General features: G+C 55.5%; 1 protein-coding gene across 12 annotated transcripts in view; it reads right to left on the reverse strand.

Annotated features, from left to right (window-relative positions):
- The window catches only part of DYSF (dysferlin), a 263,140-nt gene extending 237,953 nt beyond the window's left edge, over positions 1-25,187 (reverse strand). For 7 of the 12 annotated variants that reach the window (XM_075931062.1, XM_075931054.1, XM_075931056.1 and 4 more), the window contains exons 1-3: positions 25,005-25,187; positions 6,001-6,056; positions 5,011-5,102 (exon numbers count right to left, since the gene is read on the reverse strand). In XM_075931062.1, the coding sequence (XP_075787177.1) occupies positions 5,011-5,102; positions 6,001-6,056; positions 25,005-25,092 (236 nt within the window). In that variant the 5' untranslated portion in view covers positions 25,093-25,187. Of the gene's footprint in view, positions 1-5,010; positions 5,103-6,000; positions 6,057-14,834; positions 14,973-25,004 lie in introns of those variants that run through there. The other 5 variants (XM_075931061.1, XM_075931060.1, XM_075931057.1 and 2 more) reach the window with 2 other exon arrangements.
- Positions 25,188-25,521: the final 334 nt, after the last annotated feature.

A 25,521-nucleotide genomic window follows, 5' to 3' on the forward strand; every position in this document is an offset into this window, starting at 1 on the left:
CCGAGAGCAGCGGTTTGCAAACGAGGGGTCGCCCCCCAGCACGGGGGGGGGGGGGAATGTCGGGGACTGGGCTCGGTGCTGCAAGGGGATCGGGTGAGTAGCAGGTGGGCTAAGGCAGCTCCCTGCCTGGCCTGGCATCGCAGACTGCGCCGCACCCCAGAAGCAGCTGGCAGCAGGCCCGGCCCCTAAGTTTGGGGGGGAACACACAGGGCTCCGGAATTGCTCCTGCCCCAAGCACTAGCCCCGCACTCCCACCGGCTGGGAACCTGCTGCCGGGGCGCAGCAGGGTCTACGGTGCTGGGAGAGGCAGGAAGCTGCCTTCAGCCCCCCCACTGCACCCCTGACCGGGAGCCACTCAAGGTCAGCCCCTCCCACCCCAGCCCTGCCCCCACAAAACCAGAGCCCCCTCCTGCACCCCAAAACCCTCACCCCGGAACCCACACTCCAGTCCCATGACGCTGGGTCGCGGCATCCACTGTTTTCTTCAACTGGGTCACGAGAAAAAAAAAAAAAAAGTTTGAAACCGCTGCCCTAAACCTCCCTCGGCTACGTCCTGAAGCAGTTAACTCGGATCTCGCCGTGGGGCCTGTCTTTGCTCCTTGTCCCTCCGACTGCTGGCGGGGAAGGGAATCTGCTGGCAACCCCGACCACAATCCTTCAGAGACTTACTCCTCCGCTGCACTCGAAGCCCAGGCCCACGCGGCTTTGTTACTGGGCTGGATCCAATATTCCAGCAGCGCCGCAGCTGAGGGAAGCGTGCGAAGTGTTGGCCTCGGTCCAGCAGACCGCTCAGAAAATAAACCGTTTGTCGGGGGCTGGAGGTTGGATCGGACGCTGCTTTGCTGACGCGTTCGCAGGGCAAGTGCCGAGAAGCCGGCTATTATTCGCCTGCCGGAGCACAAGGCCAGAAGCCGTCGTGAATCACTGTGATTTTAAGCGAGGGGCTTGTTCGTGTGGGTCAACGCAGGCCAGGAAATCGGTGCCCGCGCTCAACCCAAACGATGGATTTTCGCCCCTCGCTTCCCTTTGACGTTTTTCTCCGCCGTGCAAAGCGCTGGGGGGTTCTTTTTGGCCGGATCGTCCCTTCTATTCTTAGGAGGTTCCATTTATAGGAGCATGGGAACGGGCCGGCTGGATCAAACCCAAAGTCCATCTAGCCTAACGTCCTGTCTCTGCCAGCCGCCGGCCCCAGCTGCTCCAGAGGAAAGTGGGAGAAAATGCGGCGGATGCGGAATAACCTTCCTGTTGGTTCTCACCCTAACCCCTTCGTAAAGCGGGGTGCATCGTCCAGCAATGCAGACACAAGGCTTTTCCTTAAACAGCCCTCTGCCCCCCTTAATGCCATGGCAGGGAACCTGTACGACGGCCAGACGCCGAGTCCTAAAACCGACCTGCAAACCACAGGGACGGCGGAGCTGAGCTAAGCTCGCCAGCCCTGGAGAACGGCAGAGTCCCCGCAGAACGTCAGCCGGGCCCATGTAAGAGCACGGACGGTCAGGAATGGAAGCAAGGGAAGGCACAGGCCTCCCAAACCTGCCTACATGCCCCACTGAGGCCACGGCGTGGCAGCCTGGCTTCTCACAGGCAGCCCCAGCCCGACACATGGCCAGGAAGGATCAGGCTGGGGTGGGCGGGGCTTGGCGGCAGGGGCGGGGCCTCAGGCAGAAGGGGCGGGGCTGAGGCTTGCCTTCCCCAGCTGGGCCTTCACCCACCGCCCACATGGGAGAGAATCTGAATGGTCCAGCCTTGGATCCACTCCACCCCCCGTCACGCTGACCTTTGCTGCCCAAGCTAGGGAAGAATTACCAGCTGGCAGCCACAGGGCCTCCTTTGCCAGCGTCTTCCATGTGCCGAGCAGAGCCTGGCCCCAGGACAGCAGGGATATCTGCTCCTGCCCTGCAGCCGGGCCTTCCTGGGGGGTTAAGCACCCAGAGAGGGTACAGAGTTAGCTCGCAGACATCGCATGGCGAGGGAGTCAAATGGGTCAATTCCCACAGAAATCTGTGCAACATGCTGTGACGGCGCGATGGGGGTCCCCCGTCTCCTGCACCCCGAAATGGCCCAAACAGACTGCACCAGCCGGTGGAATAGAGGAAGTTTATTGCCTCTCCAGGATACAGCACAGCACAGATGGAATCTGGTCACAGAGCTGGGCTAGGATGCCTCAGGCCCCCTTGAGATGGGGGAGACTGGGCCCCTAAACTCCAGCCCCTCTCCCTAAGCTGTCTCCTCCATGCTCTCAGACAGCAACTAACCCCCCCTCTTCCAGCCCTGCCCCCCAGCCAGGGCAGCATCCACCTTCCTTTGTTCCTCTCCATGGGGGGTGTCTGGCCACTGGTTTGCATAGTGATTCATCCTGTGCTGCTGGGTCGTGGTACCCACGGCAGCCAGTGGGGGTTACCCCAGAGCCAGCAGCATAGAAACCAGCCAGGTACCCCCACTACGTCACACATGCGTCCTCTCCCCATGCGGCGGTACGAGGGCCAGGCCCGCGCGGACACGGACAAAGCCGGGTCCAGTCCAAGGCGTCCTCCAGCAGCCCAGCGAGCAGCCTGCGCTCTCTCTAGGGATCAGCCACAGGAGGAAGCCGCCTGGCCAGCGTGCCACGATCGCCAGAAGCCACGAACAACAGGAAAGCCGGCGTCTAGCGGCTGCTTCCGCCCTGCGGAGACCAGGAGCAGTCCCTCCGGGGCCAGCACACGAGGGCCCCACTGCTCCGGCCTCCCTGCCCAGCTGATCCGTAGGTAGCCACGCGCCCCGATCTGCGCGAGGGCAGCGTTAACCCCTAGTGTGCTGGCAGCCTGGCAGAGCCTCCCCACACGCCAACCAGGAGCAGGGCGGTTCCAGATCCAAAGCGATTTCCACCACGCCGTCAAGAGCCCCGGACAGCCCAGAGGCGCGGCGCGAAGGCCGTGTGCCAGGCGTCGGTGGGGGGAAGGAAGTCGCAGGGAACGTTTATATTAGGACCAACTCCCTTCCCCGCTCCGGCACAGCAGGAAGGGAAATAGACTCAGCCGAGTCACTCGGGGAGGACTTAATCTTTACACCTCGTGCAACACAGGGCGCCCTTGTAGCCAAGAAGGCGAATGGCATATTAGGGGGCATTAGGAGGAGCATTGCCAGCAGATCCAGAGAAGTGATTATTCCCCTTTATTCGGCTCTGGGGAGGCCACATCTGGAGTATTGTGTCCAGTTCTGGGCCCCCCACTACAGAAAGGATGTGGACGCATTGGAGAGGGGCCAGCGGAGGGCAACCAAAATTATTAGGGGGCTGGAGCACATGACCTACGAGGAGAGGCTGAGGGATTTGGGTTTGTTCAGTCTGCAGAAGAGAAGAGTGAGGGGGGATTTGAGAGCAGCCTGCAACTCCCTGAAGGGGGGTTCCAAAGAGGCTGGCGAGAGGCTGTTCTCAGTAGTGACGGATGCAGAACAAGGAGCAATGGGCTCAAGTTACAGTGGGGGAGGTCTAGGTTGGATATTAGGACAAACGATTTCCCGAGGCGGGTGGGGAAGCGCTGGGCTGGGTTCCCTAGGGAGGGGGTGGAATCTCCGTCCCTAGAGGGGCTCGTCTACATTGGCCCCTTTTCCGGAAGGGGCATGGTAATTTTTGAGATCGTAAATAAAAATGTCCGCCGCTTTTTTCCAACTGGAGGCCGGATGCAGCCCCCCGGGCTGTAAGTTCCCTACCCCTTCTATAGAGGCACAATGGACCCTTTACACCCTCAGCCCTAGAGAAACCTGCCATTCCCCCCACCAGCCTTTCCCCTCCTTGGCATCAGACATCCCGCACAAGTCCCACGTCCCACATGCCCCTTCGTGGGCGCTCACCGGCGCAGGCCAGCAGCTCGCCCACGGGGCCACGTCAGCCCCCAGCCGCTCCCGCCAGCCCGCAGCTTGGAAAATCAACCCCCTTCCCCGGTCCTCAGCTGGGAAAACAACCCGGCTTCTCTCCTGGCTTCCCGACTCCGGGACCTCCCTCATGGCCGGCCCAGCTCCGCCGCAAACCAGCTCTTGGAGTTTCCACTGAAAAGACCCAAAGCGCCAGATGCTGCCCTGCCCGGCCTCTGCTCCCAGAGGAGCGGGGTGGGGTGTGTGTGTGTGTGTGTGTGTGTGTGTGTGTCTACGACAATCACACCTTCTCCAGCACGTCTCAGCAGGCCCCAAAGCACTACATGCAGGAAAGCGCCATCCTCATCCCCATTTGACAGAAGGGGAAACTGAGGCAGGGAGGGGCCATCCCCACGGGCCCAGGAGAGCAGAGCCAAGAACAGAACTCCATTTCCTGTAGCTTCCTCTTCTTGCGCTCGACCCAATAGGCCCCACCCCGGCAGTAAACACCACCAGCCCTTCCCAATCTCAAACCTCTGACCTTCTGCATCACAACCTAGACCTCCTGCCATTTCCACTAAAGCAGCAACTTCGCTAGCTGGCAGCAGTAGTAGGCTGTTATCTCTGGGGGCCCAGATGCATGTTTAAGCAGCATTTGACGCAGGCATGCATCTGAAGAACCTGGCTCTCAGGTATGACCTACGTCAGCAAAGGAACAGACCCCCCCCAGAGAGAAAGAAACTGGCTGAACAGCCAGACTGAGCCCAACTGTCCTCAAAAAGCCCTCACGAATATTGACTCGTGGCCTCCACGGCAGACTCTTACAGAAGGACTCGGCTAGAGAGCGGTGGCTTGGTAGCGCAGGAGGTTAACCTATGGTTGTGATTCTCACCCTGGCTGTGTCTAGACTGCACCCCTTTTCCATAAAAGGGATGCAAATTAGACACATCACAATTGCAAATGAAGCGGGGATTTAAATCCCCCCCGCTTCATTTGCATAAACATGGCTGCCGCTTTTTTTCCGGCTTGGAGCTTTGCCGGAAAAAAGCACCAGTCTAGAGGGGGATTTTTCGGAAAATAAAGCCTTTTCCGAAAGATCCCTTATTCCTTATTTTAAGAGGAAAAAATCAGCAGCTTAAACAGGCAAGAAACCACAGAAGTGACTTGAGGGCCATGTCTTACCTGTTTCTTCCCATAGTCTCATGGTCTTTGACCACCACGTTGAGCTCGGCATTCTGGTCTAAGGGAATTCCTTTCAGATCCCACTCAAAGCCCTAGAGCGAGAAGAAAACCAATAAAATCTCGTGGCCACATTACAGAGCCAGCAGAGCCAGCTGCTGGCCCACGGCTGGAGCCAGACAAAACCTGCAATTTCCACCCTCCAGGAAAGTCTGACATTTCAACATTGGTTTTCGCTGCAAATCGGGACCTAGCACATCCAAAGTTTCTGTTCAAAAGCCATTGGTTCCCTTCAGAACTTTTGAAACATTAACTACATTCTGGAGAATATTATTAAAATATGTAACCTAAACAACGTCCAAAAATGAGAAAGTCAAAATAAAGTAAAAAAAAAAACCCCTCACTTTTTTTTCTATTGCACACGAACATGGCTACACCTCTGAAACTTTCAAAATAAAGTGTTTTTATCCTATCAAAGCTTTTTTGCTTTTTTTTTTTTTAATCCCACCAAAACTTTTTTACATTTGACTGTCTCTGGTCAAAAAGTTGATCGAAATTGACAAACGTATCCATTTGGATTGAGCCACATTTTCACAGGAAATTGTTACACCCCAAACTTGTCAGCCAATTCTTCCCACATTCACCCCCCGCAAAGAGGGAGTATGTTAAGATCACAGCTCTCAGGTGTTTTGCATCCCATTCAGATAGCGGCTGGGTGAAACTCAGGCCTGTGGGAGGAAACACACCAAGGCCTTTGGGTGGATCAAGATGCCAGGAGCAGAACCCAGCAGTGGACCACAAAGGGTTAACGTAGCCCTGGGTGTAACTGCCCCACGGTGGGCTTGGGTGCTCGGAAAGAGAGACGAAGAGTTCTGCTCATTCCCCGCATGGGGTCGAATTTGGACCCACGAAATGGAATAAACTTTGCCTCCTCCGACCAGGGATGCTGGCAAGGAAGGGGAGCAGATCCGGGGGGAGGAGGGAGTTACTTGCCTCATTCCACACGGGATTCACGTTGTTCTTGATCACTTTGGTTCTCTTCTTCACACCTAACAGAGGAGCAAAACAGAAGGGTTAGAAAAGTCTCAGATCAGACGCTTCCCCCGTCTCCCCAAGCCCAGAGCCCAGACAGCTTAACAGGCAACCAGATATTTCGTTCCCAGTTTGACTGGCCCATGAAGAGCCTTTGGCAAAGGATTGGAGGGTTGGGTCAAAAGAAATCTGATGAGGTTCAGCAAGGACAAGTGCAGAGTCCTGTCCGGGAGATGGAAGAATCCCAAGTACTGTTACAGGCTGGGGACCGACTGGCTAAGCAGCAGTTGGGCAGCAAAGGACCTGGGGATTCCAGTGGATGAGAAGCTGGAGATGAATCAACAGGCGCCCTTGTAGCCAAGAAGGCGAATGGCATATTAGGTGCATCAGGAGGAGCATTGCCAGCAGATCCAGAGATGTCATTATTCCCCTTTATTTGGCTTTGGTGAGGCCGCATCTGGAGTATTGTGTCCAGTTCTGGCCCCCACTACAAAAAGGATGTGGACACATTGGAGAGGGTCCAGCGGAGGCAACCAGAATGATTCGGGGGCTGGAGCACATGACCTACGAGGAGAGGCTGAGGGATTTGGGTTTGTTCAGTCTGCAGAAGAGAAGAGTGAGGGGGGATTTGAGAGCAGCCTGCAACTCCCTGAAGGGGGGTTCCAAAGAGGCTGGAGAGAGGCTGTTCTCAGTGAGGGCAGATGCAGAACAAGGAGCAATGGGCTCAACTTGCAGTGGGGGAGGTCTGGGTTGGATATTCAGGAAATCGTTTTCCCGAGGCGGGTGGGGAAGCGCTGGGCTGGGTTCCCGAGGAAGGGGATGGAGTTTCCATTCCTAGCGGTTTTTAAGTCCTAACATGGCAAAGCCCCAGCTGGGTTGATTGAGTTGGGTTGGTCCTGCCTCGGGCAGGAGGCCGGACTTGATGACTCCTGAGGTCTCTTCCCGGGGGTCTAGGAGTCTATGAAAAGGAGGCTGCACCTCCAGCCCCAGAGACCTCCCTGTCTAACATCCCGGCTCCTGCCAGCAGGGCTGTGGGGTTCGGCCCCGTATTCAGGCGAGACCCAGGGCGGGGGGAGGACATTCCCGGAGGGATTGGCAGAAGGGCCTGAGCTGGAGGATGGCGTGAAGCCGAGGGGGGAGAGGCCAGGGGCAATTCTGGAAGCAGAAGGGTTCTCAAGCAGCCCCCTAGTCCCGGGAGTAGGCTAGGGAGCCAATAGACAAGACCATGGCCGCCGTCTGGCAGCACCACGCAGGACAGAACGACTCAGCGCTGCAAGGAAACAGAACAACCCGGATCCTCAGAGGTACTCAAGGAGCCGATGCGCTTGTGAGTATCTGGCCGATGTGATCAGCCAGCCCCCTTCCCCATTTACCAACCCCTGCTGTGTTTTGTCCCATCCGCTGCAGGGGAAAATGGTGGATCTGGCTCATTCCATGTCTGATTCGTAGCTCAGCAGTGCTAAGGCCCAGTCGCACCAGGCACCAAACAGAGTCTCTGTCCCTAGGAGCTTCCAATGCAAGAACAGCAGAGTCCACTTTCTAACAATCCACCGGAGTTGCTAACCTTCCCTGGCTGCAGACAACCTGCCCGAGGTCAGGGATCTGCCCACGTGACAGTCTGTCCCATTATGTTCACCCTTTTTACAAGACTACGATATATTTTGTACTAGGTATCCCTTCTGAGGCATCAGTTGAAAACTCATAATTTGCTGAACATTATTGTCCCGGTAAAACAGACAGGGCAGCAGTGTCACTGTCAAGTTTTGAGAGTCAAACTGGAGAAACACTGTTCAAGGCACACCCCACACTTAGAGAAGCAGGCACAAACCAGCTCCTTGGTAATTAACGACACAGCCAGGTATCAGCAAGATCACCAGGGTCATCATCACATCTTGAGTGGCCATTCTCTGGCAGGAGGAGGGGTGTAAATGAAATGTACATGGTCACAGAGACCGTGCTCACTGCAGCATTTGCTAGATCCCTGACCTCGGGCAGGTTGTCTGCAGCCAGGGAAGGTTAGCAACTCCTGTGGATTGTTAGAAAGTGGCCTGAAGGAACAGTGGCCTGGGGAGGGGGTCCTGGCTGAACAGGATTTCAGCCAGTAAGACTGGAAAAGTAAGTAGGGAGACAAACCTTTGCTTTGAATTCATGTAGCTCGCTGCGCTAGATATTTGGTTCCTTTTTATTTTAGTATTTCTTTGTAACCAAATCTGACTTGTACGCTTCGTTGCTGGCAGCCACGTAAAATCGGCCAAAGTATAGCCCAGAAACTTGTTTTACTGTTTTATCTAAACCAGTCCCTTTGGGACTCTCCATTGAGACAGGGCGTTTGTTAGGGTCTCATTGTGTGTAATTCACAAGTCACTGGCCAGAGTATTCACATAATATTTAGAGGGAGAGGTGTGTGTGTGTGTGTGTGTGTGTGTGTGTGTGTGTGTGTGTGTGTGTGTGTGTGTGTGTGTGTGTGGTTGTGTACAATTCACAAATCACTGGCCAGAGTATTCACATAATATTTAGAAGAAGGGTGGGGGGCGGGGGGAGAGAGAGGTGTGTGTGTGTGTGGTTGTGTATAATTCACAAATCACTGGCCAGAGTATTCACATAATATTTAGAAGAAGGGTGGGGGGCAGGGGGAGAGAGGGTGTGTGTGTGTGTGTGTGTGTGTGTGTGTGTGTGTGTGTGTGTGTGTGAGTGAGTGAGTGAGTGAGTGAGTGAGTGACGGACAGACAGACAAAGTGGCTGACTACAACTGGTTAATAAGCTGGTTAAAAGCACAGTAAAAGCATCCGGTCGGATAAGAATTAAATCACAGTGTTTCAATATTGCATCTTGCGACGAGCTGCAGAAGGCACACTGAAAAGACGCTTGTCAGAGTGTCACTGTATTGAGTACTAATTAGTACAGATCTAGGGAGGACATGAAATTTGACCTCTCGAAATGAGGCTCCGTCGCCCATCAGAACAGAAAGTCAAAACATGGGAACATTTCACCTCCCTCAAACACCCCACGCAGCGTTCAACCAAGGGCGCCCGCCCTGCCTTGCATTTTCAGACCAAAACCATGTGACGTTCCCAAACACCACCAGGATCCCTTCCGACTGGCCTCTCCAAACGACCACGTTTGGTTTCCATTCTCCCAAAGGGGACCGTTTCAGCCAGGTGGTCGTTTCTCCCCGGGAGACGCTGACGTCCCTAAAGCAATGTTCTTACCGGGGGCGTAGCATGTGCACACCCCTCCGGCGCAGTTCTGGTCCCAACTCTTTTTTTTATTTCATGCCCAATCTTTTCAAAGCTCAGGGTTGGCGCCTCCTGACGCTGGGCCTGCAGGAGGCTGTGATTTGACACGAGCAACCGTGTCCGAGAGTTCAGGCCCAGCTAGTTCTGCGAGAACCAGCCGCAAGCGAGGCGTTTCGCACAGCGTTTGCCAATGCAAACACGGCAGCTCTGAGCCTTGGGAGACGAACCAGAAAGTGAAACCTCTGTTCATTGGCATGGCTCTCCCCTCACCATGGTCCCTGTTCGGCTGGGGCTGGGGTCGCTGCCGGCTCCCTGTCTGAGCTGCGGCAACCCTCCGCATGTGGCAGGTCACGGGCTGCTCCCTGGCACCGGTTAACTGGTACCCGGCAGCATCACCTGGTAAGGGCGATGCTTACCGGGTAACCGATTAACCAGGGACCCCTTCACGTCCCTAGACCCAAGTCAGCACGATGAAAGGCAGATTGGTTCCCCCATTTACCCTGCATGAAGGGCTGTAGTAAGGCCCATTGGTTTCACTCAGGCTGTGGCCAGCCTCCCCACACACCCCCATATCAGCAGCAGGTCTCGAACACAAGCCTCTGGCAGTCAAGCTGAAGTAGCAAGCGTGTCTCCCCGCAGAGCCGCTACATCAGTGTTCCCTGTAAGCAGCGCTCTTAGGCGGCCTCCCAGGAGAGAGTCAAATGCCACTCAGCTGATCTGCAGCATGCCCACAGCCAGCAGCCTGCATTTCTCCTAGTGGTGCACATCCACACATGCTTCAGTGCACATGACAAAATTTATTCCACACATGGGTGGGAAAAAAATGAGAGGGAATGCTGATGAGCAAGCCCTGCACCAAACACAGAATCACAGGATGCTAGAACCAAGAGGGACCTCGAGAGACCACCGAGTCCAGTCCCCTGCCCTCCCAGCAGGGCCAAGCACGTCTAGACCGGGGTGGGGATGCTTTTGGGGGTCTCTCGGCTTTTTTTCTTGGTGCCACATGCCTATGGCATCCCTGGGCATCCATGATTCATCAGCCTCCTGGGCCCCCAGTTCCTCGGTATTTAACTAGATAGTTTGTGGGCAGCTCCCGCCTGGTTTTCTTTTGCTTCCATCCCTCTTACATCTCCAGCCCAGGGTCTGTTTAAAGAAGCTGATAATAGTATTTCACCTCTTCCAGTGGCCCCCATCCCCACAGACCTCACAGCACAGTACTGGTGAATTCTGAGTGCCCTGCCGAGAGGAAAGACAGAGCTATTGCCTCATTTGACAAATGGGGAAACCGAGGCACGGATAGAGGCCCTGACTCGCTCATAAGAACATAAGAACGGCCGTACTGGGTCAGCCAAAGGTCCATCTAGCCCGGTAGCCTGTCTGCCGACAGTGGCCAGCACCAGGTGCCCTGGAGGGGGTGGACCGAAGACAATGATCAAGCGATTTGTCTCCTGCCATCTCTCTCCAGCCTCTGACAAACAGAGGCCAGGGACACCATTTTATCCCCTGGCTAATAGCCTTTTATGGACCTAACCTCCATGAAATTATCTAGCTTCTCTTTAAACTCTATTATAGTCCTAGCCTTCACAGCCTCCTCTGGCAAGGAGTTCCACAGGTTGACTACACGCTGTGTGAAGAAGGACTTTCTTTTATTAGTTTTAAACCTGCTCCCCATTAATTTCATTTGGTGTCCTCTAGTTCTTCTATTATGGGAACTAATAAATAACTTTTCTTTATCGGCCCTCTCCACACCACTCATGATTGTATAGACCTCTGTCATATCCCCCCGTCTCCTCTTTTCTAAAGGCTCAAACCAAGTACTTGAGTCTTCCGGGAAGCAAAGAGCCCAGCTGCTCCCGGTCCTAGGCCTTAACCTCAAGGCCACCTTCCCCCCCAAGGTGCATTGTCTTGATAAAGGCAGCTACTCTAGAATCTGTGCCCATCTGCTGAGCCAAGTGCCTCGTTTAAATCACACCAGCAGAAGCCTGAAGGAACTCCTGCCTCGGGCTTCCATGAAACAAGCTCGGAGGGATGGACCTTAGGCACCAACAGAGACGCCTTTTTCTGTGATCCGCAGGATCGTCTCTTTTCCTGCCTCAGCCCCTTCCAAAGCAATTCCCTAGGTGTTCTCCCCTCCTTGGAGACCCCCCTCACTGCTTTATTTCATCCGAAAGTAACATTCCAGGAACTGAACCGATAATCCCACGCCTCTTCCGGACGGCACTCTGCCCAACAGCTCTGCATGCCACGGGGGGGGGGGAGGGGGGGGGCAGAGGGGCAGGCCTGAACAGAGCTGCGCAGGCTTTTGTCAATAAGGACAAGTCCAGGACTGAAATGCAGCCACCTCTGGAGTGGGACACTGCAGCTGCTTAACAGCGTACAGGAACACCGTGCAACAGTTTAGGACAGGAGGGGAACACAATTACTTTGTGCTGCTGAAGAGGCAATTGTGTGGAACTCACGTGGAACAAGCCAGATTTCAGCATCTGCCAGGAGGTTTCTTTAAAGGCCACAGAGGGTCGGGATCCAGCGAGACTAAATCCACGACACAAAGACATGCTGCCACTCAGATGTTGCTTTATCAGAGACACGGGAGCTGCAGCTATTTCACTCACCCCTCCAACACCCAACCCATCTCCTCTGGGGCGCACATGGCTAGTTAGTGCCAAGACTTCACCCCCCTGCGTGAGCAGGGAGAACTCAGCCCCGGGAAGGACATACGGGCACCTATGACATAGCACACCAAGCCTGGTGCTGGTAAGGCAGGACTTCCAGCCACAATCCTTTACTCTGCCACTGATGTGCCGCTTGGTGTTGGTCAAGCCATTTAACTGCCCCGTGCCTCAGTTTCCCTTTCGGTCAAATGTTTCCCCACATTTGTAACGTCCTTTGAGATCCATAGATTTTCATCATAGCTCAGGCCCACGACTCTCACTCAAAGAGTCCCGCACACAAAAAATTCACTCACACTTCATTGAACAATGGCTTATTTTTCAGAGACACGTGGTCTTGCACCAAAGCCATAACATGGTGCAGGAGAGCGGCAGAGAAGGGCTACTAAGATCCTTGGGGGATGGAAAAGCCCTGCTCTCTGAGCGGAGTCTAAGAGCTTGGCTTGGTTCGCCTGGAAAAATGCCAGCTCGGAAGGAATCGGATCATTCTGCCAACACCTCAGGGAGGAAGAAGAGCGGCTGAAGTCAGAGTGCTACGTTGGCACAAGAATAAGTGGCCAGGAGTAAATTTAGGCTGGAGATTAGAAGACTGTGTCTAACCATCAGGAGAGAGAGGCTCTGGGACAGCCTCCCACTGGGGCAAAGCACCTCCATGGTTTGAAGATGGAGTGTGAAAAATTTACAAATGGGAAGGGTGGGGAAGCGCTGGGATGGGTTCCCGAGGGCGGGGGTGGAGTCTCCACCCCTAAAGGTGTTTAAGTCCCGGCTGGACCAAGCCCTGGCTGGGATGATTGAGTTGGGTTGGTCCTGCTTTGGGCCGGGGGCTGGACACGATGCCTCCTGAGGTCTCTTCCAGCCCTACAATTCTCAGATTCTAGGTAGGTGCAACAGAGTCTCAAAGGGAAACTGACTAAAAGCAAACTGAAACTGACCCAACCCTTGCAATGGTGGAAGCACAGAGAGAGAGGCGAGAGAGCCAGGGCAGATAAATAATCAGAAGTTGCTTTTTAAAAATCCTGCCTCTTTTAAACCAAATTGGGCATCCGATCCTGCCCACAGCTCTGGCTGTGCAGACTAGAGTGGGGACTTGTTAGCTCCCCATGCCCCAAAGGAGCATTCATCAGTGTCTGTTCAGAACAAATACAAGCAAACACGGCCGCTTTTTAATCTCTTTCCAAACTAAGGACACCTCCACGCAATGGGAACAAGGACGTAGCTACCTCTGCCCAGTCAGGCTGTGTCTAGACTGCAGGCTTCTTTCGAAAGCATCTTTCGAAAGAGCCTCTTTCGAAAGATCGCGTCTAGACAGCAGGCGGATCTTTCGATAGAGGAAATCCGCTTTTTCGAAAGAGAGCACCCAGCGAGTCTGGATGCTCTCTTTCGAAGACGGCCTCTTTACATTGAAGAACGCCTTCCTTCGAAAGAGGAACTTTCGAAGGAAGGCGTTCTTCCTCGTGAAACGAGGTTTACCGCCATCGAAAGAAAAGCCGCGTTCTTTCGAAATAATTTCGAAAGAACGCGGCTTGAGTCTGGATGCAGGGGAAGTTCTTTCGAAAAAAGGGTACTTTTTTCGAAAGAACCCCTGAGTGTGGACATGGCCTCAGGCGGCACGTACCAGTATCACGGCTTGCAAAAATCCATTGGTGCCTTTTCCTACCAATCCGGGATCCTAGCTCTGTCTCTCCATTTCTAGCACCGCGTCCAGGGATGAGCCAGAGAGGAACCAGCCTGGAAAGCAGCCGCAGTGCCAGATGCTCTGCTACCTAATTAGGAAGTGCCCGGGTCAGCCCCGGAGCTGGTAGAAATCACCAGCCCTGGGCCGATTTGGATGAAGCGAGGCTGATACGCAGCACCCGGGACCTGGCCGTGCCTTGGTCTTTTTCTATGAGATGACTCTGCCTCCCACAGGGGTCCACTCCCCGCCCAGCCTGACAGCACCACCAGCCCAGAGGTAGCACCACACTGGATTTGCGTGGGAAGGGAGATGGGTTTTCAGTAAAGTCCCCCCCCCCACCACCACCTGCTAGCAACCATTCAGTGGGGCCAGCTTCAGGAATTGTGACCCCCTCTCCCAGCCAGAAAAGAACCACTGCTCACGTGCAAGAAAACCCACCACTAGTGAAACCACGTTAGCTCGTCACCGCCTTGTGTGTCTCCGACCCCTACCGCCCCGGGGGTCGCCCTCCAGAGTCTGTCCCTAGGCCAGTGGGACCTAGTGGATAAAGAACTAGGGGCGAGACGAGGAGGGTTCTACTCCCGACTCTTCCACCCGCCGGCCAGGTGACCTTGGGCAAGTCACTTTAACCGGCCTGTGCCTCAGTTTCCTCATCTGGAACACGGATGTAAGGATGCAGCGCCTGGTGCTAAGAGCTAAGTCTTATCAGGCCTTGTCGACTCAGGACCCGGCACAATGGAGCTGGGTGCTGGGGGCATTATTCCCATAATGGGTTTGCCCCGGGCTCACTGCCACAGGATGGGAGCAGCGCAGGGGCCAGACCCACGCCTGAGGGGAGCAGCCTGGCCGCAGCGCACAGATAAACCTACTTCCAAACATTAGAGCCTGGGGGGCTAAGGGGGAACCCCAGGACACGGGGCTCCGTCTGGCTTTCACTGGGGGTGCGGGGCAGGGGAGGGGAAGCCGCGGTCCCCTAGACAGAGATGGGGTGGACCCGGAACCCATCTGCGGACTCAGCCAGGGCCCCCCCGGATTGAACCTGGTGTCCCTGGGACCAGCCCCCACCCGGAGGCTGGGATCTGGCCGGAGCCCCATGGCAAGAGAGGGGGCAGCAGGAGCCCGCCCCACGCCTGGAGACCAATAGCTGGGCTGGGGGGCCCCCCCCCGGGCCCCTCCCGCGTAAATGGGGGAGGGGGTCCCCCCGGCGCCCCTCACCTCGGAAGCTCAGGCTGGCCACCGGGTCGCACTGCCGGTCCCGCTTCTCCAGGCTGGGCAGGCGGGCGGCGCGCTGCAGCGCGCAGCGCAACATGGCTCGGCCGCCCCGCGCAGCGCAGCCGGCTCCTGCGCTCGGGCAGCGGGGCTGCGCCTCGGCGCGGGGCGGGGCGGGGCCGGGCAGCGGGGTGGGGCGGCACCTGCCCCCGGCCAGCGGCTCCCGACGCGCCACGCTGACCAGCAACCGGGCCGGCCGGTCCTTCACCGACACAGCGTCCCCGATCCCCCGGGGGCTGCACCCCCCATTCGGGGTGGCCTGGAGGAGCTAGCGGGACGCAGCGCGGAGGAATCTGCCCAGCGACTGGCCGTGGATTTGGGGTGACAGGGGCTCCCAGGGCCGCTTGGCTCCCCGGTCCCCACCACGGGGTTGCTTGTTGCTTCAAGGAGACGAGCAAGGGGGAGGAGGAGGGGGAGGGGGAGGGTGAGGGTTAGGGTGAGGGGGAGGAGGAGGGGGAGGGTTAGGGTTAGGGTGAGGGTTAGGGTGAGGGTTAGGGTTAGGGTGAGGGTTAGGGTTGACAATCTAGCCCCAGAGGTCGCTGCTGAAATCACAGAATCCTAGAACTGGAAGGGAGGACCCTAGAACTGGACATCAATCCAGTCCCCTGCCCCATGCCAGGACCAGGCACCCTAGATCACCCCTGACAGGTGTCTATCAACCTGCTGTGAAATATCTCCAGGGATGGACAGTGACTCAGAGGTAGCCCTGTTGGTCTGATCTTGGTAAAACAAAAGAAGGGGCCATGTAGCACTTTAAAGACTAACAAGATGGTTTATTAGGTGATGAGCTCCTGTGGGGCAGCCCCGCTTCCTCAGATCCTATTCCGAAAACGAATTGGCATGACCATTATCCACCAGAGGGATAGATGAGGGAGACCTCAGAACTTGTATTTATGCTAAAATTCCACCGATTGAGAATGGGCCTTCATATAGATGATAAGTACCTTACACATTACAAAGACAGCCTCCCCAACTTTTGATACTCTAGTAACTCCAGATTAGCCACTTAATTGACTTTTGCAATTAGCAAATTTCTGCCTTCCTTGTCCCCTGGCCCCCAACTTCTGGTCTATGTCGCTGATCCCTTAGTTTGTAATGTGTTGACTTTTTTCATTGTATCCCTCGGTTGCACAGTGATCATGCCAGTTCACTGTCAGAATAGGATCTGAGGAAGCGGGTCTGCCCCACGCAAGCTCATCACCTAATAAACCGTCGTATTGGTCTCTAACGTGCTCCGTGACTGCCTTCTTTGCGTTTCCACGGCTGGAGATTCCACAATCCCCCCTCGCAATTTATTCCAGAGTTTCACCCTCCCGATAGGCAGCACACACAGATGCCTGAATTATTGTTAGCAAGGGAGAGTGAATGGGGTGGGAAAGACAAGGCTCACATTGCTAATGCACAGCGCCAGGGTGGGCGAATACTCGGAGACAATACAACATTGATTCCTCCGCGCCGTGGTTCCCAACCGGTGGGCTGCAGACCCCTGGTGGTTTATGCTGGTACCGCAGGAGGCCTACGGAAAGTGTACCCTTCCTTTTCTTTTCTTTCTCTTTCCTTCCTTTGCTTTTTTTCTCCCCCCAGGAAGGGGGTGTGCGTGAAATTTTAATAGATTGAAAAGGGGTCCGTATGCTTGCAAAGGTTGGGAACGACGGCTCGAGCGCAATTCCCTCCACCCCATGCAGTGCGTGTGGACTCATCTGCCTAGAGCAGGCATGTCCAAAGTCCGGCCCGCGGGCCAATCGCGGCCCGTGTTCTGGTTTAATACGGCCCCCCAGGTAATTTGGCAATATCTATCTTTTATGGCCCCCAACGAATCCATATGTATTGAGATGAATACATTGTAAAATCTCAGTTAGTCAGTTGGTCTAAATCAGTTATAAATATATTTGGACACAACATGTATACTTGGTGTTATGTTCCTGTTCATATTTTTTGAACTTAAAGTTGACAGACAACCTTTATTACCAATAATATGTAGTGTACTTTACAATGTTCCTGACATATAATTCAGCTTCCTGGATTTTTTTTTTCATCTGGCCTTCAGATATGAAAGGCAGAGTGATTTAACACCTGTTTAGATTTGTCATCCATGTGACGAAATGAAAAGTATGCCGTTTGCAATAAACTTTGCATAAAATAGTTAATTTGCATTTAATTTTAATGGTTCAAAGAATGTCAGGCAAAATGGTCGGCCCTCACGCTTGTTCACTTCATCAAATCTGGCCCTCTTTGAAAAAAGTTTGGGCACCCCTGGCCTGGACGGTTAGTTATGGCTCCCCCATCCGGGTGGATTCAGAACTCCTCTCCAGTGTTAATTCTTTCATCCTCCGGTGGGGTAGGGATGGATTAGTGCTGGAAGCGTGAGTTCTCCAGGCCAGGACGGTTGTTATGTTCTGCGTTTGTACAGCACCGAGCGCACCGGGGCCCTCATCACACAAATCGATATTGTCTGCAAGCTGCGTATTGGGCAGCCGGAGGCAGAAAGAGATTTAGTGCCCTGGCCAGTGTTATGGACTCTTTGAGCCGGGAATTAAACTCATGGGTCTCGAGCCTTAACCATAAGGCCGCGCTTCCTCGCTCATGTGGCCCTGCGTGTGGTCACTGGGCTGAACACATGGAAATGGAAAGAAACCCGTTATCGCTCCACCTGCAGAAGACACTGCTACAGGTCGGCTGTCCTGGGTCTGGCACCTTTGAGACCTGACTGTTCCAGATGAGGGTTTTTACCGGACCAGAGGAAATAATTTCTGCCCCTCCTCCCCCCGCCACTGCCCTTCCGACCCTGCTGCCTCATGCCATGCTGCCCAGCCACCAGCCCTCCCGTGGAACTCTCTGGTCCGGCACATCCGTAGTCCTTCCGGATCACAGCTCTTACTGGAGCAGAGATCCCAGTTTAGAGAGCGTCAGTCTGAGCTGTGGAAAACTAGTTTAGGCCTTTTAGCAGCCTCTGGTTCCCGGCCCTTTGCCAGTGAATTCTCCCAGTTCAACGTTCTGTCTTGCTTTGCAACTTGGCCGCCAATGTGTTCTAGTCCATGGCAGTTTTGTAGTTCATTACATAATGTCAAGGATGTGCAATATGTTTCGGGCCTAGCGTAAGTTGTCAATTTCAAAGTTAGTTTTCAATTGAAAGGTTTTTAAATAAACTATAAACCTGCACTTAATTTTAAGAATACAGGCCACCCTCGCTGTAAGTCCAAGCTACGTTCCGAAAAACCTGGACTTACAACGAAGCGAGTCTGTTACAGAAAAAAACAATAAATGGTCTGGTAGCACTTTCATGTTTTGTTAGTCTATGAAGAGCTTCCAGACCATTTGGTGTTTTCTTCCAAAATAGTTATTTCGGAATAGCGGCTGTGCAGACACTCCACTGCTGCTCTTCAAAATAGCCCTTCTCCAGGGCCATTAACATAAGAACGGCCGGACTGGGTCAGACCAAAGGTCCATCTAGCCCAGTATTCTGTCTGCCGACAGTGGCCAGCGCCATGTGCCCCAGAGGGGGTGGACCGAAGACAATGATCAAGCGATTTGTCTCCTGCCATCCCTCTCCAGCCTCTGACAAACAGAGGCCAAGGACACCATTTCTATCCCCTGGCTAATAGCCTTTTATGGACCTAACCTCCATGAATTTATCTAGCTTCTCTTTAAACTTTGTTATAGTCCTAGCCTTCACAGCCTCCTCTGGCAAGGAGTTCCACAGGTTAACTATGCGCTGTGTGAAGAACTTCCCCTTATTAGTTTTAAACCTCCTACCCATAATTTCATTTGATGTGCTCTAGTCCTTATATTATGGGAACTAATGAATAACTTTTCTTTATTCACCCTCTCCACACCGCTCAATCTAAGCAACATTAGGGAAGCCTGCCTCGGACTCATTTTGAAATAAGCTATTTGGGAATAACTACTGCAGAATAGCTTATCTAGTATAGAAAGGAGAATGTTTGTATGTTTGTGCGCCAATAACTTGGACACTAGAAGAGCTACCGCAACCTAACTTGGCATGGGAGAACATTTCCTCCAGGGGAAGGTTTTAAGGGACTTTTGGACCCAATCGGGCCCGAGCTCAAGCTGTAAAAATCAAAGAGTAACCCGCCATGCTGCACTGCGGGGGCCACCCTGCCCACCCTACGTCCCGTGCCCGCCACCTGCAGCCCCCAGCGCCATCTGGGACTCACCTTCTCCTACCTGCGAGGTTACATAAGCGACCCTCTTTCCCCTGCTCCCCTGTGCTGTCACGCAGTGCCCTGACCCCCACGCGTACAATGCATCTGCAGCCCCATGCGCGAGCTGGGGCGCCCCTCCCACGTGTAACCTCCCCTCCAGCCGGGGTCACACCCCCCCCCCCGGGGACCTACATTTTAATCCCTATAGAAATCAGTGCAACTTTTCTACCATTCAAAAAAAGATAACGGACGTCTGGTTTTCTACATTTTGTTCCTCCCGTTTCCCAAGCAATGCCAGGGAACTCCCGCTAGTTTCAAAATAAGTGCGCAGTGTAGACATACCCATGCTCCTCCAAGAAGGCAGCCCGGACGGGAGTTTCCTGGCCCTACTAAATAAAAAATACACCAGGCAGCGACACACCTTTCATCTCTCTCCGTAAACGAGCGAAAAAGGGAAGAATGGACGGGAAGCACAAACCTGCTTTTGTTTGCTTTGCAAGTCACTTTTAATATGGGGACGCTACGGCAAAGCAAAGCGACAGCCGGTCATAAAATGATTCTTTAAATGATTAAAAGTGTCTTGAAAAAGTTCCCTTTTAATTCTATCAGGCAAGCAGAGTCCACACACTGGAGAAAACCATTGATTCACCTGCCACTTAACCGCAGGCAAATTCAATCAAGAGGAAGTCCATGTAAATACCAAATAGAAGCCGAAACTGAGCGATGCTGTCTCCAGGTAAGCTATGTGCCTGCAAGGCCTTTGCTAGTCAAGAGCATTTGAGTTTGAAACATTGCAGGGTGTTTGTTTGTAATCGAGGGAGCTCTGGGTCGATTCCGCATCCAAAGTTTATTTTGGCTTTTCTGGGATCCCAAAACCTTCCTCCACTGGCCGTTAGGTGAAGAGCGCACAGGCTGGCTGTGGGTTCGGTTTTGCTTTTTGGTCTTTGCTGGGTGGCAAAGGGGTGAAGCCGGCAGAATTTGTGTAACTGTTTCTGACGGCCCCGAGGAACCGCTGTGAAATCCATGGCATGGCAGCTGTGTTCGGGGAGGAGCAATTATTGATACTCCCCCAACGACTTACGGGCAAGGCGGGCGCTGAACCGTTCAGGGTCATTCTTACCAAAGCCTGAAACCGGGGAAATTGCAAAGGCAGGAAGCCAGTCTGCACAGGGCCAATAAAGGTGGCTACGCTGTCTGCATTGGCAAGATGTTGCGCAAAAGCGGCTGCAAAGGATGTGGACACATTGGAGACAGAGCCGGCCCGAGCCATTCTAGTGCCCCGGGCCCCGGGGGCGTGGCGTTTGCGAGGCCCCCACGCCCGCCCGGCCTGGCGGCACCGTGCGGCGCCCCTTACAATCAGGCGCCCTGGGCTATCGCCTGGTCAGCCCGTAGCTTGGGCCAGCTCTGATTGGAGTGAGGGGGGATTTGAGAGCAGCCTGCAACTCCCTGAAGGGGGGGGTCCAAAGAAGCTGGAGAGAGGCTGTTCTCAGTGGGGGCAGATGGCAGAATGAGGAGCAATGGGCTCAAGTTGAGGTGGGAGAGGTCCAGGTTGGATATTAGGAAAAACGATTTCCCCAGGCGGGTGGGAAGCGCTGGGCTGGGTTCCCTAGGGAGCGGATGGAATCTCCATCCCTAGAGGTGTTTAAGTCCCAGCTGGACCAAGCCCTGGCTGGGCTGATTGAGTCGGGGTTGGTCCTGCTTTGGGCCGGGGGCCGGACTGGATGACTCCTGAGGTCTCTGCCAGCCCTGGGGTTCTAGGATTCTAAGCAGCCAGGAGCGTTGCTGTTTGTCTCATCCAGGATATCAGCCCCTCCCCGCTGCGCAGCGAAGGTCCTGACGTGGCCCCCGGACTCCAGTATCAGAGCAGCTCAGAGTTTTAACTCCCACGACCCGGTGAGGACGGCAGGGCTATTACCCCGGCACTCGGAGACGACGGACCCAGCGTGAGTCTGCAGCAGAATTGGGATTTGAACCCCGGTTTCCTGAGTCCCAGAGGGTCGCTAACCCACTGCCACCTCCACGAGACGCGGGCCCCCTCCAGTCTCATCCAACCGCTGCTCTGCAGAGCGCTGCCCCGCGGCCCCTGTGGGTCCCACCTTTCAGGCAAGATGTGGAGAAATCGGAGGAGATCCAGAGAAGAGCAGCAAAAATGATTCAAGGTCTAGAAAACAGGAGCTGTGAGGGAAGGCTGAAGGAATGGGGCTTGTTTCGTTTAGAAAAGAGAAGACTGAGAGGGGACGTGAGAGCAGTTTTGAACTATCTACAAGGCTACGTCTAGACTGGCATGATTTTCTGAAAATGCTTTTAACGGAAAAGTTTTCCGTTCAAAGCATTTTCGGAGAAATTGCGTCTAGATTGGCAGGATGCTTTTCCGCAAAAACACTTTTTGCAGAAAAGCGTCCATGGCCAATCTAGATGCGGTTTTCCACAAAAAAGCCATTTTTGCGATCGGGGCTTTTTTGCGGAAAAGAGTACTATGGTGTCTACACTGGCCCTTTTGTGCAAAAGTCTTTCAGAAAAAGACTTTTGCCCGAATGGGAGCAGCATAGTATTTCCGGAAAAGCACTGAGGATTTTACAGGCGATCGTCAGTGCTTTTCCGGAAATTCAAGCGGCCAGTGTAGACAGCTGGCAAGTTTTTCCGCAAAATCAGATGATTTTGTGGAAAAACTTGCCAGTCTAGACACAGCCCCCGGGTGTTACAAGGAGGAGGGGGGGAAGTTGTTCTCCTTGGACTCTGAGGACAGGACAAGCAGCAATGGGCTTAAACTGCAGCAAGGGAGGTTTAGGTTGGACATTAGGAAAAAGTTCCTGCCTGTCAGGGGGGTGAAACACTGGAATAAATTGCCCAGGGGGGTTGTGGAATCCCCATCTCTGCAGATATTGACGAGCAGGTTGGACACACCTGTCAGGGATGGTCTAGACGGTGCTGGGTCCTGCCGTGGGGGCGGGGGACTGGACTCGATGGCCTCGCGCGGTCCCTTCCAGTGCTAGGAGTCCATGATTCCAAGGCGCTGTGCTCAGCACTGCCCCGAAGGAGAGAGCGCCCCCTGTTGAGCATCCTGCAGCCACCGCTGTGCCGAGCACCCCTCCCCAGCTGGGGTGGCTGGAGGATGCAGACAGGGCTTGGGAGGAGCGTGGGGAGCCGGTCACTCCACCCTGGAGCCCCATGAACCATGGCTGAATCCTGAGGCGGGCAGGAAGGTGGGAAACTGGATCCCGGAGACCCAGGTGCCGCCCAGGCCCCTCCGCTCTCAGGGGGACTAAAATAAATGTCCTGACGGAGGCACATGGCTCCTGGCCGGCCACCGCTCCACAGGCCTGGCAAGCCATCAAGGACGCCAGGAAAATGGAGCAGGGAGCATGTGCTGCGTGCTGGGGAAGAGCCAGTCCCGTCCCTCCCAGCCCAGCTGAGAGTAGCAGCTGGGAGCCCCCCCAGGAGATCGGACCCAGGCGCTGCCCTCAGAGCCCAGCGCAGAGGTGAGGGTGGCAATCCTGCAAGCCCCTGCAACAGCTGGGTGACCCCCCCCGCCGCCGCCACCCTGGCATTTCAGATCTGCACACATGGAACTGTTTTGCCCTGAAATTGACCGGAGTGGCCCATGCGCTCCCCATCGGGCAGGGGGCTGCCAGACCCTTCCCCTACACCCAGCAGCACAGAAAGCAGCTCCCCTCTCGCCGTGTTCCCGCTGGGTCTCCCTCTCCCAGGGCCTGCACGGCTCACCAAACTCCTGCCTCCTATCCCAGCATGCAGTGCGCTCGGTACCAGGCTGGGTTCTCCACACGGGTGGGGGGGCGTTGGCTGTGTCCAAGTGCTGGAGAGCAGACGCCCCCAGCAGCACCCACAGACCCGGGTGTCTGTGGGTAGAACCGAACTGGGGACCTCTGGAGCTGAGGGCATGAGCTGTGGAGCAGACCACTCTCTCTGTGAGGGGTCTCGGGGCTGCTACCCAGGAGAGGGCCCCACCCCCAGCAGGTGTGTGGGTTACACCGGCCCTCCCCCAGCACCCTGCGAGGGGCTCGTGGCACTTTGCAAAATTAGCGTGGTCTCCCAGCCCCCCGTGAGGTGAGGGAAATCTGTCCCACTTGACAGAAGGGAAACTGAGGCACGGAGCCAGTGGACTCGCACTGTGAGCCACTCGCAGAGCTCAAAGAGAGGTCCCCACTCCCCCACGCTTTAACCACTTGGCTGTACTGCCTGTCTGATGGCTCTCGCTGCAGCCCTGCCGGCATGTCCCTCAGGCACGCTTGGCTGTCGTGATGCAAACTCGCTCGGAGTGAAACTAACTGACAACGACATCAGAGCAGCCAGGCGGGGTCAGACCAAAGGTCCATCCAGCCCAGGGTCCTGTCTGCCCACAGCGGCCAATGCCAGGTGCCCCCCGAGGGAGTGAACAGAACAGGGAACCATCAGGTGATTCCTCCTCTGTCGCCCATTCCCAGCCTCTGACAAACAGAAGCTAAGGACACCATCCCTGCCCATCCTGGCTAATGGCCATTGAGGGATCTGTCCCTTCAAGGGTTTAGCTAGTTCTTTTTTGAACCCTGTTAAAAGTCACAACATCCTCCAGCAAGGAGTTCCACAGGTTGACAGTGCACTGAGTGAAGAAAAACTTCCTTTCGTTTGTTTTAAACCTGCGGCCTATTCATTTCATTTGGTGACCCCTAGTTCTCAGACTCTGGTGCTGTGGCCCCGGCATTATGGGAAGTGGGTAACATAGACAAGGGAAGGCGTTGCCTTCCCCAAACTGCAGGTGCTCTCGGCCGGCGCAGTGGGACAGCCCAGCTCCCCAGCTGGTCAGGAAGGATCTGGAGGCTGCTCCAGGCACTCTGGCCACCTGGGAAGGGTAGAGCCACCCGCCGAGATGGGGAACACTAAGAGGGCTGGGGGAAGTAACCCGTAGTGGGGGCTGGGCTTGACTCCAGGGGGGAGATTGCAGAAGGGGTGGAGCCTCGTGCAGAAGGGGCGGGGCAAGGGCTCGCCTTCCCCAGCTGGGCCTCCACCTGCCACCCATACCCCACGCCCCCTCCGACCCTGGTGGCTGCAGGATCCGTGTGCAAGGGGCCGTATCCCCCCCTCCGGCCCCGGTGGCTCAGCTCCCAGGCGTGGAGACTGTCCCCTGGGCCGAGATGGGCAGCGCAGCAGCCAAGAGAGGGCTATAAATAGCCCGGCAGCTGCTTTCTTGCACTGTCATCGGCAGGGCTGTCGGACGCTGCGAGCGGGGGCTGCACACGCCCTGGCGAGGAGCCTCCCACACGCAGGGGGACGAGCTGTGGGGGCGTAGGTCTGTGAGCCCCACCGGGCGAAGGCCAGGCTAACGGCAGACCCGTCTGCTGCGTGCGGAAGGGTTAAAAGAAAAGTGGAAGTAACTTGATCTGGAGACTACAGGCGTGTGTCTGCCGCCTGGAAAAATCCCCAGGATAGACGGTTAGCTCAAAGGCTGGCTCCCGGCGAGGGCTGGATGCCACGGAAGGCCACAGACCTGCGTACTGCGCCTCGCGGGATCGGGCCCCGGACGCTCCGCCGCACCGTATCCCACCGCGCCCGGGAATCAAAGCCCCGGGCACCCCCAATCTTCTGTGGCCAGAAACCTGCTCCCGGACACACCCAGGCCTCTGCTAACCTCCGGGGCAACAGAGGTCCTGGCCACAGAGTGAGCCTCCAGGGGGGTGGGGGAGATGCTTTTCCGTGCCTCGATTTCCCTTCTGTACAATGGGGCAATGCCCCTCCCCCTCACACAGGGGCTGCTGTGCCATCAGGGGCCTGGTGGCCTAGAAGTGGGCGGGGCAGAGAATGACCAGAAAGAAGAGGTGACATTATTCTACCATCCAACCCTCAAATTTGCCCCTTTGCTTGAGATGCTGCGGGGGGGGGGGGGGGGTCCATGTTCCTCCCAAACTGGCACTGACCCCAGAATGCCCCCCCCCCCCCCCCGGGGCCGCCCAGGCCTCACCTTCGAACACCACGGAGCAGTACGCGTCGCTGACGTCCGTGTCCGGGGTCTGGACATTTTCCGCGTGGAGGATGAACACCCGGAGCATTCCTCCGGCGGGGACGGGCGCCTCGGCTTCTCTCCCGGCCCGTCGCTCCCCGCAGCCAGCCCAGGCTCCTTTCTGCTCCCTCAGCTGCCTGAGCCGCTGGCACATTTATACTTGTCAGAGAGCCGGAGAGGCAGCTCTTAAAGGGGAAGGGACCCCTTTGAGTTCAGGGCAGAGGGGAAAGGAAGCAGGCGCGTCCTGGCGTGTGGCTGTGGCAGGAGCCGGCAGGGAGCTATGTAAGGGGCTGGCAGGGGCCCGGGCTGCAAGGGGACAGGACCTGTAAGAGATGCACAGTCACTTGCACGGCTGAGTCAGGGGCGCTGCTCAAACTTGTTAATTCAGTCAAGTCTCTGGGGCAGGGTCTGGGGCTGCTTTGGGGTGCGCCTCAGGCTTGCTGGGTGCGGCTGGAGGATGCTTGGCTGCACCTTTCCA

The sequence above is a fragment of the Pelodiscus sinensis genome, chromosome 5 (genome assembly GCF_049634645.1).
Source record: "Pelodiscus sinensis isolate JC-2024 chromosome 5, ASM4963464v1, whole genome shotgun sequence".
Classification (NCBI taxonomy): domain Eukaryota; kingdom Metazoa; phylum Chordata; order Testudines; family Trionychidae; genus Pelodiscus; species Pelodiscus sinensis.